Source organism: Schistosoma haematobium, chromosome 1 (genome assembly GCF_000699445.3).
Source record: "Schistosoma haematobium chromosome 1, whole genome shotgun sequence".
Classification (NCBI taxonomy): Eukaryota; Metazoa; Platyhelminthes; class Trematoda; order Strigeidida; family Schistosomatidae; genus Schistosoma; species Schistosoma haematobium.
Window position 1 is genome coordinate 1,654,839 of NC_067196.1, and position 13,625 is coordinate 1,668,463.

At 36.5% G+C, this 13,625-nt stretch overlaps 1 protein-coding gene across 1 annotated transcript in view; it reads right to left on the minus strand.

Moving 5' to 3' along the window:
* Positions 1-1,576: 1,576 nt before the first annotated feature.
* Positions 1,577-13,625, minus strand: part of SEC23A (Protein transport protein Sec23A) — a 28,772-nt gene continuing 16,723 nt past the window's right edge. The window contains exons 11-13 of the mRNA XM_051218336.1: positions 11,842-12,049; positions 9,576-9,764; positions 1,577-2,195 (exon numbers count right to left, since the gene is read on the minus strand). Coding sequence (XP_051072892.1) covers positions 2,106-2,195; positions 9,576-9,764; positions 11,842-12,049 — 487 coding nt within the window. The 3' untranslated portion in view covers positions 1,577-2,105. The remainder of the gene's footprint in view (positions 2,196-9,575; positions 9,765-11,841; positions 12,050-13,625) is intronic.

Sequence of the window (13,625 nt, forward strand, 5' to 3'; positions counted from 1 at the left end):
GTACTAGTATATAGGTAGTGTATAAAGGCATATTGCACAATGCGATTGCTCAAATCAAATAAAGATGTAATAAGCAGCGGACCAAACACAACTTCGAGGAGTAAAATGAATTAGTTAAGTCAATCTAGGTTAAGGTGTTCGTTACTTCAGGCTCTCTTGTAGTCTGTTTTGGTTAATCAAACCATCCTTTAAATCCTAGCAAAGACTACGAAGTGTGACAACAAACGAAACACTTTCCCTAATCGCGAAGTTTGTTCGGAATATTGGACGAAAATACTTTGGGAGTGAACATCGAATTTGCAACTGTACCATTGCTTGTTCTAATATCCTAAAGTTCGTTTAATTTATTAGATTCTGTTAGTGTTTTGAAGATACCAAGGGCTCTTTAGTTGAAATTACTTAACGAATCTAAGTTAGATAGTAAAAAAACAAGATCTGAACATGAATGGAGAAAAGGTGAACTAACGATCCATTGCTGAACAGAATAATCTCGAAATGTCTTCAAGTTTATTGACTTGAAAGGAGAGCCTATGTCCGATTCAAAGAACATATTCCGAACAGTTTGAGATCAAACGGACTAAAAGCATTTAGCAGTGCTGTCACAAGACATTTCCTTGACACAGGACACGAAGTCGATATACTGAAGTCCTTCAAGGTGATCAACAAACAATCAAATTCAAACCTTTTAAAATTCGCCGAAGCAATAGCAATCAAACGTTTAAAACCAGATCTTTGTATACAAAAAGAAACAGTAATAAATCTTTCTTTACCCTGGTAACATTCACCCCACCCCCTTTTATTTTATTTATTTTTATTACGTCATTTCAACTCTTTCTGTATTTTACAATTACATCATTCATAACTGACCAATTTCAATTCATATTTCTCTTTATTGACATTAATCTGTTTTCAGTTACTTCATTACATAATCATCTAATGTGTGCTTTAATTCCATGATTTCTAATCACTATTTCAATCTTCTGGAACCTTCCCTCCCAAACTCTATATATTCGAAACAAAAATTTTATGACCTCATTAACTCTATAGGAATCTTCGCTACACCATGATACATTTATTCATCCTTCATTACCCTCTGTTGTATAAGTATGTCATTATCTATAATAATGTTGATTTTCAAATATTTTAGGTTGTAAGCAGCTGATGAGAACCTAACGAAATAAAATGAATTCATGTATTATTCTGCACCAATCTTTGTTCTTGCTCTCTTTAAAATAATAAAGGGAACTATGTGTATGAAATATATCCAGCTAAAGTGAACCTATAATTGTGTTAAGGACATACAATAATTTAGATGTTCCAGGATACACAACAGTATTAAGTTTTATATGTAAAGATGGATAGTAGCTAACAGTAGAATGCAGTTTCATGGGCATCTTGTCCTATTTGGGACTGGTCAGCTGGATGTACCTACATCTTAGAGTTGATCTCCACTCTTGGACTCGGACTCAACTGAACTTAATTATGAAGTTTTTCCTGAATTCTACAAAAGTTCTCTTAAGTCTAATATTTTAACTGTGATTTGTACACTATGAATTTACTAGAACAGACAATTCAATTTATTTGTAAAAGCATTTTATTTCAAACAAACATCCCATATATATATAGAAGATAACTATTTATAATACCGAAGATCTATGTAAATGGATACAATTCATTGCATAAAACAACTCATTTACAAGTTGAATAAACGAATGGATTGAGAAACGCACATACATAGACACACACACACACACACGTACTTGTATGTGCTCATTAGAAACGTTGGTTTCCATTTAAAATTGAGTGAGGAAACAACAACAACAATTTTCTCAACACACATGAATCGAAATCAAGAATAAATAAAAGTAGAAATTATTACTGGAAAAAAATTGCAACCAAAATTAACGAGAGAAAGTAGAAATGAATAAAAGGGGAAACGGTAATTGTAGATATATATATATATGTATATATAGGAAGCAATTACTTATAATATAGACGATGAGTAGTAGATGCTATTGAATTTTCGATTACTGTCATTGGTGTTTTTCATCAATATCACATCATAAAGATGTTGCATAATACTAGTCTATTCATTTCATCACAATCTATGCAGAACTAGAAACAGCTAATTTTTTTAAATGTTCCATAAAACCTTGAAGTGATACATCGTCTGTTAGTACTGCACTACCAGAATCCTAAAATTACAATTTTATAATAAGGATACAATTATGAATGAATTTGTAGAAACAGTAGTAAACAGATTGATTATAGCAGAATGCAATATAACAAAAATACAATTTCAGCCTATTGATATACTGTCTTCAGTACAAGGGGTTGGGAAGATTGCCGATTTCCCTAGTTTTATATCATACACTGTGACCTGAGTTAAATAATCATTGGAAACTGAGAAGTACTGGGCAACTGTTACGTTCTCAAAAGTTTGTACTTACGACCTCATCAGGAGTCGAATGTAGAACCTCCAGATGTCATCTTTGAGATTCCGCTGGTTTATATAAGCTTAAGTCGATTCGCACTATTCCCCGACCATTATGATTTATTATTTATTTTAACACATAGATATTGGTACAAGGAGGCACCAAATACATATGCGCCACACAAATCTCATTCGATATGTGTGAGGGCTGTGATACTGCCCAAGTGCCTAAACCGAAGCAGATGGTTTTCTTAGGGGGACAATCACCTTCGACCTGAAGGTCTGATCCGCAAGGCAGTGGAGCAACGTAGGGAGATGCAGTCTCATGGTAGCTGGTGACCAACCACTGGTTCATACGCCATTTGTTCCTTCAGGATACTGGAGCCCATGTGCACCATTGGTTTGGAATGAGGGTTTCCCAACTCCCCTAGGTGAACTCTCCATATCCACGAACCCGGTTAAAGCGCCGGACGTTCGATTTTTGTTCTCTCAATTTCGTAAATAACACCCATGGTGTGAGTAGGACTTCGCTGGCAGAGGCTATATACGCGTGGCCATATGAGAGCATTTCGAGAGGGAGAGCGGACTCTCCCTACTCTCGGCCGTACCACAGCAAATACTAAAACGTAAGTTTTCATCTTAGCGGTTCACCTTTCGTTCCTAGTATATGCTTATGTTTCGGAAATGATTTATTCCCTTCCTGAATCATGTGCCACAAATTTTTCTAGCTCATCAAAAAGTGTATTTTCAGTGATTAATTGTCAAGGAGTATTCATAGATTTACTATGAACTATTTTGCATTCATTTCTTAGTCCAGTTAATACAAATTAAACACTTTTATTCCTGTTTTATAGAAGAAGGATTGCTAACTTTGTTGACACAAAGACAATATGGAAGTATAAGTTATTATACAATCTACTTTACATATACCTATAGATGGTCTTTCATGAATCTGTCTAAAATCATTAGAAATGAAATCATTGGAAAACATGGAATAATATATTTTATATCATATGCCCAACCACCGACTGCCTCGACGTGCGATGTTTTCTGGTGTAGGAGCAGATTGGAAGAAAGCTAGGGGAAGTCAGACCAAAACATTACACAAGTCCATGAAGTCACTGACAAGTGGACTGAGCCATGTTGGTAGGTGTAGACTATCTGGTTGGAGACCGCGTGATGATAGCAACTGACGGTTAGAGACCTTGAATGACATGGCGCATGTACATCTAATCTTTATGTTCTCCCAAATTCTGAAATCTTAATGTCTCTTGTTTTCTCTTCAAATTTATTTCACTGAATTATACTTCTTTAATAACATCTTCAAGCCCTAATCTTTCCGATTACTGCTTACACATATGGATTTAAAATTGACAATTGTATCTCTGTGCTAATGTGGTGTGGCAACTCGAACTGATGTACGTACGTACGAAGTTCTACGTTGTTACTGACTGACTGATATCAATGACAAAGTTTGACTTTCCATATAAAGAAAACCCCGTTTATTCCACGACAGCTTCTTTACACTCCTACATGAGATATCATGATTTAGTGTAATAGGGATTATGACTAACAATGTGAGTACACAAAAATCTTACAAATACAAAGTGCACGTAAACAAATGATGGAGACGGAAACAAAAGGGAGTTAGACCCTACTTATTATTATTAAGACGATTATTCTAGAGTGCAAAAGGAATAAAATTCAAGGGTGCAAGCACACAAAATATTTGATAAAAGTCACAAAACATTGAAATGACTAGAAAAAAAGAAGTGTGGGAACTGATAGATCTTCTATAAAATTACAGATTAGAACCAATCGCACTATGTCGTTCGATTACACTGCGAAACACACTAATGACACAATACATGTTGATATCGGAAGGACATTGTTGAGTGTCACATATAATATATAAATAAATTACCACAGATTCTCAACCAGCAATGAAGGTTGACTAACCTGTCACTGCTGATTAGAGCAATTGATGGTGTAAATATTATCTTGAGGAATGTTACATAATTTAACTTATAAATATCAAGTCAAGTTGAGCTCTACACAAGCCGTCTAAACTACTAAAGCTTTCGTGAATTTACGACAAATGGTGGTCTTCATGAGAATCTTAAAAGTGAACAACTATCAAAAGCCCAGTTTGGTGGATTGCAAGCATCATACGCGTACTAATCAATAGCAATCTGGAATGGATTTTTAAAGTTGTCAAAAGCTAGTTTCCAAAGTTTAATTCACGAGCCAACCTCAGGTAGACCACTATTGGAAACCTGCAAGGGCTGGACGGCTGTTCCGTCCTAGCATGAGACTCATCAGCAGCGCACACCTGCTATCCTGCACCAAAGAGACTCGAACCCAGGGCCTTTGGTTTTGCGCGCGAACCATTAGCCTCTAGACTACTGAGCAGGCATCTAACAGTGTCAATTTCTGACTTCGATCGACCCATGATCTTATGTGACCCTTCATCCATTGCCGTGATGGATAACTGTTTCACACGGCGCTGATTGAACGCCACTGGTCACGCGTGCAGGATCGTAGATGCGCACCGTTGAGGAGTCCCGTACCAGGACTAAACGGCTTTCCAGTGTTTTTAGGTTTTCAATAGTGGTCTAGCTTAAATCGGCTCGTGATTTCAACTGTGAAAATACTACAATCTCTACGAATCCCCAAACTTGAGAAGCCAATTTATCTGTAAAGTTAAATAATGTGTAAAGTGACCACACAGATACATGACGTTAGATGATGTTTACTCTGTGTAGCGGTTTGACTAGAGTTCAAGAAGTAGGCCAAGTTAGTAGTTAAGAGGTATTATCTTTGACGGGATAACTAGTTTTTAAAGGTGTTGTATTCTCAGCGATGAGTGTTCTTGTGATGAAGTTTTCATTGTTTTTCTAAATAACGTCAGCGTACCATCATAAATTTCTGTAAATTGGGCTAGTAAAATGTTTTCATGATTGACTGGCAGATGGTTCAATTCTTCAAATTTTGAATGCTGAGCTACAAGTGTACTCAATCACTTTAAGATCTCACATAGTTTTTGGTTGGATTCCATGTAGAGTGTCAACAGTAAACAAATTCTTGATCTTGGTCTTTGTTGACTTAAAAGCAGCATTTGACTCCGTAGACCGCGAGATTCTGTGGCAGTGTCTGTCATTGAAAGGCGTACCACAGAAGTGCATAAACCTTGTGAAGGCTCTTTACTCGAACACTACTAATCGAGTCAGAGCTTATGGCGAACAGTCATCTACTTTTGCAACCTCAAGTGATGTCCGTCAAAGCTGTCCACTTTCTACATTTCTGTTTAACCTCATCACAGACCTACTGATGGAAATAACATTCTCGTCGACTGAATTCTCGGGTATTGATCTCCTTCCAGGAGGTCCACTTATCGACCTAGAATACGCAGATGACATAGTCCTGTTTGGTGAAGACGCTGACAAAATGCAGAGTCTTTTGGTAGCACTAAGCAACAATGCAAGAATGTTTGGAATGCACTTCTCTCCCTCTAAATGCAAGTTGTTGCTTCAGGACTGGTCTGCGTCAGCACCTGAACTAAGGATAGGGAGTGAAGTAGCCGAACGCGTTGACAACTTCACTTATCTTGGAAGTCCGATCAGCCCTAATGGGTTGGTGTCTGACAAAATCTCAGCACGGATTCGAAAAGCTCGTTTGGCTTTTGCCAAATTACGTCACCTATGGCGAAGGCAAGATATCCATCTATCAATAAAAGGACGAGTATATTGCACGGCAGTCCGTTCTGTTTTAATTTACGGCAGCGGAACATGGCCATTAAGAGTAGAAGATATTCATAAGTTACTAGTATTTGACCACAGATGCCTTTGAAATATTACTCGCATCTACTGGGTTCACTGGGTAAGTAATATTGAGGTTAGACGCAGGGTACTAAGGAATGATCGTAAATCAGTCGATGAGGTTGTGAATCTTCATCGACTGAGATGGTTGGGCCACGTGTTACGTATACGTGAACACTGATTACCACGACGTGCAATGCTAACCGGTGTCGGAGATGGTTGGAAGAAAGTTAGGGTCGGTCTAACCAAAACGTGGCATCAGTGCTTGAAGACACTAACTTCTAGTCTGAGCCATGTTGGTAGATGCAGACTACTTGGTTTGGGTCCGCGTGACTATCGTAACCAATGGTTGTAGACTCTTGGTGATACGGCTCAGAATCGATCACAATGGCGTCGGTGTATGCACTCTCTGTCCTCCCTTAAACTAAGAGATTAAAATCACTTCATATCTTTCTTTCTGCGGACTAATTCTTTCTTCTTGTACTATATCCTTATATGCAATCTTTCTTTTATATATTACCACCACTGAATTAACTACTTTTATGAATCCGGTGTTCATCTTTTTGTGTTAATGAGGTATGGCAACTTGTACCGATGCATATATGTGCCTGGTTCTACGTTGTAACTGACTAACTGATTATTCTTGATAAGTGTGCTAAACGAAGACAGAATAAATGTTGAATTTTATATTCCGTTTTAGTAATGTTCCCTAGCTGTTATTATGACTATTTTGCAAATTCATAAGTGTGGGATACCGATTGATTTTATCAACAGAAACATTATGTTCGTAAATTAAAACATGTACACGCCTTATAAACAGGCCAGTAAATCGATTAATCAAGTATTTCAGGGTGTACATACATAGATCAGAGTTTTGAATTGATGTGATCACTAGTCTATGTGATTCGATAGAGCATCCACACTAAGTTTAGATTTTATGTAGTTGGAAGAAGTTTGAGAACAACCCTTAACTTAGGTTTCATGCTACTTGGCGCTTATCACTAAGACGCACTTACAATCTTAAGGGAACTGTTGATTCCAGTAGGATTCGAATTTGAGTCATCCGGTTTCATAGTCAGAGAAATCTAGGTCTCAAGTTTCCTGTGGACTACACCTAAAACTGTCTAGGCGGCCAAACCAAAACATGGCACAAGTCCATGAAGTCACTGACAAGTGGACTGAGTCATGTTGGTAGGTGTAGACTACCTGGTTGGGGACCACGAGATGATAGCAACCGATGGTTAGAGACCCTGAATGACATGGCTCAAAATCGTTTGCAATGGCGCAGGTGCATCCACTCTTTGTGTTTTCCCAAATTCTAATCTTCTGGATTCTTCATGTCCTTTTTTCCTCCTTCCAAATTTATTTCACTGGATTATACTCTTATTACCTCTACCACTACGGGATTTGAATCGACAACTGCATCTCTGTGCTAATGTGGTGTGGCAACTCGAACTGAAGTACGTACGTACGAAGTTCTACGTTGTTTCTGACTGACTGACTGACTGAGGCACTACAAGATTGTGTATGCAAGTACCGAATCAATTAGACTAATGTATGCATTGAGCTATGTAAGCATTTACTACTAAAATGGAACAACATTCAGTAATCTTTTTGTTCCCCTTTTGTGAATCAAAGCATTTAATTAATAATCATGACACGTCAATATTGGATGTTTGCATATAGTAAAAGCATAGTAAAAAGCAAACACACACACACACCCCGAGACCAACATTTTTATTACAAAAAGAAATACTTACATCTACTTGACACTAAATAAGTAAAGCAGGTATGGTGAAGAGTTTCATTTTATTTTTAAAGCATGCATCTTATAGATAGATTGGTACAAGGGAAACTTGTTCAGCAATATATCAGTATTATGGATGGCATAATAAAATACATACTTTGAGTGATTTTATGAAAGAATAAACTTCAAACAATAAAAAGTGATAAAGTAACACGGTGAGACTATAGTTTATGGATGATCTTTGAGTGACACTAAACTAAATTTGAGAATGTCCACTTGATAACTAGGACCAGTGTGTGGAATTTGGATTATGATTTATAGTTGATGGTTTGAGGTTAGGAATTAGATTTCGAGTTTTCATCACAAAGTGATATCAGCTAAAATGTCAAAACTCTATTTATCCAAATAGATGAGTGAACTCCGCGCTAAAAGCCGTAACCTGTTATCTTCTATCAGATTAGTTCGATCATAAATTATAGTCTCGCCAGTAATATTTTATTTGAACGATTATTCGTCGTCTACGATTGATTCATCAGACTTTCTGTCTATTTTTTTCAATGGTAGAGATCATGAGTCAGCTGTAGCTAGACCACTATGGAAAACCTGGAAGCACTGGATGGGCGTTCCGTCTTCTCAGCAGTGCGCATCGAAACTGATAGGTCCTGGGTTCGAATCTCGAGGCATGGAATCGTGGATGCGCACTACCACTGAGGAGTCCCATAACAGGGCGAGACAACCGTCCAGTGCTTCCAAGTTTTCCATGCTGGTCTAGTTTCAGTTGACTACTCATGATCTCAATCATTGGAATTACTACAGTATCCACAAAAAAACCCTTCTGATATTTTTTTCCTTATTTCAATGAACATTGACGTAAACTTAACTAGAAACATTGAATACTACACCTTTTGTAATCAAATTTATTGTTATGAACTATATAGTTAGATCGAGATCTATTTTTACAAAAGTAAAGATGATCGCTTATTAGGTTTTAAAGGTTAAATGTCTTATAATTAAGAGATCATTTTATGCGAAAATTTATTTACTATAATCGTATTACTCATGAGTAACTAGTTTTCTATTACATCATTTCCTTCTTTGGGATTTTAAATGGATATTGATTAAGATCCTGAACCGATTGATGCTAGATCGTGACCAGTGGAGCTAATCCGTATCAAGCAGAGACAGATATCTACCTTAGTACAATGAAAGATGGTCGCGCAATTTCGTGGATTGGTTGAAGTTAGACATTAACGCCGTTAGATGCCGGCTCAATGATCTGGTCTAGAGGTTAAGCGTTTGAGCGCGAAATCGTGGATGTGCACTGCTGAGTCCCATAATAAGACGAAATGGCCGTTCAGTGCATCCAGGTTTTCAATTGAGGTCTAATATCAATCGGCTCATGATCTTAATCAAAAACTTAATAATCTCCATAACCCTATATTGATGATTTAAATGGTTAGTTTGTAGACCAATACATATTTTATCCAATCTAACTCAAACTAGATCAGTACACTTTTTTTGGGGGGGGGAGGAGCGAATAAAAGTAGAACCGAAAAAAGAGTATGAAATTAATTACCTGACCAAATGAATACATTGTATGATGTGTTAATGATGGATTAACTTTAGATAATAGAAATCGTGCTTGACTACCATCATGTTCTGTTTCAACATAACGTGATACTGGAAAACGTGTTTTTAATAATTCTTGTGCTTCATATCTAGGCTTATCTAGAATTTGTTTAATATGTGCATATTCAGGCATATCCTATAGTAAACAATGAAAGAATACAGATATATGTTAATGTGTATATACATACTCAAAAAATATAACAAAATTTGAAATAATCACGAATGATATACCATGAAGAAGGACATAAGAAGAAAACTACGAATGACCAAACATTAGCCCATGAACTCAATGACAGTTGGACTGATCCATGTATGCAGATCCAGACTATCTGGTTGTAGTCTGAACGATTATCGTAACCATGATCATCACCAATTTGTTCAATGGATATAGTATTTACTCTTTTTCACAATCATTTGGATTTTCGCGTTATCGATAGTCAGTGTAGTGAACAAGAACACGGGTGGGGACAATCGAATGTATTTAGCACAGAAATTACAGACTATCTCAATAAAATCTGAATACCATAAAGTCAATCGTCAATTTGCAAAATACCAATGCATCATATCAAACTGGATTGTTTCCGTTGCAAACACTAATCCATTGTCTCCCACTCCATTGCATAAGCGTTTTCTTACAAATTCCATTGTGCTCTCGCTCTTCCTTTCTTGATCTCCCCCCATCTTCTGCTGCCGGACATTACGTTCTTTTAACACACGTTATATACTACTTATATCAATATAAGTAGCTCACACCACAGTCAGAAGTGTTTTATCAGTCCTTGATGATAAATAAGCTCTTTAAGAGAATGTCTCAACATACTACCTACATCTGTAGGTTTACTATACGTATTTATATGTGTATGTTTTTAGCTATTTGCCGGTGCAACACCAGTTTGAAAAAAAAGTTAAAGACGGGAAAACCAAGATATAGCACCAATCTGCAAAGTCACTGACTGTTGGATTGACCCATCTATGCAGATCCAAACTATCTGGTTATGGTCTGCATGATTATCTTAACCAGTGGTTGGAAGACGATGTGTGACATGGTACGGAATCCATTACAATTGTGTATATGTTTTTACTCTTTGTTTTCTCCGAGGTCTTTAATTTGAAAATAATCTTATACTTTTCTATTCCAGGAAATTATTATCTCGTTTAGAAATATACTGTCTATGTTTAATCTTTCTTATTACCGCTGATACTGTTACTATTCCTAATACTCAGTTTGATGAAGACGCTAATGAAATCCAGAGTTTTCTAATCCCATTGACCAACAATCCAAACATGTTTGGGATACAACTCTCTTGATCGGAGTACAGAATGTTGCTTCAGGAATGACTTGCGTTGACTTCCTAATAAATGATAAGGAATGAAACAGCTGAGTGTATCAATCGACTTAATTATCTTGTAAGTCTCATCAGTCCTGATGTCGGCACGGGTTCGGGAGGCTCTACTGGCTTATCCCAACCTCCGTCATTTGTGGAGTAGGCGATATTTCGACTGACTATGTGATTTGCATTAATAATTTCATTTCGTTATGTTGATATGGCGCGGCAACTTGAAATGATGGACAGGTGTGCCAAATCCTATGTTGCATATGACTTTTTGACAATGTTTAAGATTTATGAAGTGTAAAAGCAGTCAGCAATCGGTACAATATTTAATTTACGGATTCATTGGAGTATATCTCAGTCAGTCAATAACAACGTAGAACTTCGTACGTACATACATCAGTTCGAGTTGCTACACCCTACTAGCACAGAAATGTAGCTGTCGATTCAAATCCCGTGATGGTGGTAGAGGTAGTAAGAGTATAAGCAGTAATCGGAAAGATTAGGATTTGAAGATGTTATTCAAAGAGTATAATCCAATGAAATAAATTTGGAAATAGAAAAATTGGCGGACATGAAGAATTCAGAAGATCAGAATTTGGGAGAACACAATGAGTAGATGCACCCGTACCACTGCAAACAATTTTGTGCCATGTCATTCAAGGTTTCTAATCATCGGTTGCTATCATCTCGTGGATTCCAACAAGGTAGTCTACACCTACCCACATGACTCAGTCCACCACCTAACACACTACAGACAACATAACGGTTCATGTTATAAAAAATTCAGTTGTTATGACATAAAAAAAAACATTCATCATAATAATACAGACACAATTCTACCATCGATACAAAAAAAAATAATCTAACAAATTATCTAACCAGATAGCCAGCTTTCTTCCATTTAGCAATTGTATCACCTTCATAAATAAGAATTAAGAAAAAGCTATCCATTAATAATACACGTTCTGGTTGTATACTACTAGAATCCAATAAAACTGGTTCTTCACTTCCATCTAAATTGAATGATGTCAATGATGGTTGTATCATTAATAATGAATTAGAACAATCTTCTTTATTTAAAACATGACTAGAAACAAAATCAATAAAGAGAAGGACAAAGTTATATAGAATAATTTATTAAAACAAAAATTTTTTAAAAAACAGTCAGTCAGTCAGTCAGCTACAACGTAGGACCAGGCACATATGTGCATCGATCCAGGTTGCCATACCTCATTAGCACAGCAAGATGAACAGCGGATTCATAGGAGTGGTTAGGTCAAAGGTTGCAATAAGGATATAGTATAGGAAGAAAGAATTAGTTCGTAGACAGAAAGAATGAAGTGATTTTAGTCTCTTAGTTTAAGGAAAGACAGGGAGTGTATACACCGACGCCATTGTTGTAGTTTCCAGGAGATTAGTCCATATATACATTCATTCATCATAATCGTCATCAAACACTTCTAAGCTGATTAAAGTTTGTGATACTGATAAAGACTAGCTGAATTATATATAGAGATGATGGAGAAGATTTGTAGTTTATGTGGATAATTTTGATGAAGTTTTATACTGTGAACTGGATAGTTTGGTCGTGGAACTTTAATTGTTCTTCCGAACGACATCATTAACACATTATAGTGGGGCTCTTCATTTTGACGTCAATTAGACCGCACAATGTTTTTGACGGGTTCACCACTATAGTAGCCCAATATCTGACTCCAGTTTGATCGTATCTGATTGGTATTGTAATATACATATTGTCATTTCTCGTATATAATTATCGACTTAGATTGCGTTAGGGAATAAAGGAATTAAATACGCCAAATACAAGAATAGATTTCGAATATGTATATTTCATACACTCATTAGTTTGAACAGGCAATCAGGGAATGAAGCGAAGACAAGAGAGCGAAGCGAAATGACCCACAGTCGAGAAGGCATGTGAGCCAACTCTATTTAACGAAGCGTTAATAAATATTTATAGTCACACAAAAATAAGCTACAGGTATGTGATGAATAGGATAAGTAGTGTACACACATAAGCTGATATAAAAGCAGTCAAGATTGATAAGCATATAATTGACACGGTCAAAATGTGCATCAAAGAGAATAAATAGATTGGTTTGTCCGAAAGCTAGAATAAGGTACATGGGCTTAACATTATAACCGACACTACAATATAGATTATCACTTACAAGACTTTCCCTACAAATTGCTTATGTTTTCGGGTTACATTATATCAGTAACCAAATACTTTTTTAAGGAGTCTTCTTAGAATGAAAGTAACTAATTTCCTGTTGTCCTTTTCTCTAGTAAATTACGTATATTAGCAAAAGTAGAAGGTTGATTACCACAACAAAATTGACAAGAACACTTTCAGTCAGTCAGTCAATTAATCAGTTACAACGTAGAACCAGGCACATATATGTATCGGTCCAAGTTGCCATTCCTCATTAACACAAAAAGATGAACACCGGATTCATAAAAGTAGTTAATTCAGTGGTGGTAATATAAAAAAGAAAGATTGCATATAAGGATATAGTACAGGAAGAAGAATTAGTCCGCAGAAAGAAACACATGAAGCGATTTTAATCTCTTAGTTTAAGGGAGGACAGAGAGTGCATACACCGACGCCATTGTGATCGATTTTGAGCCATGTCACACAC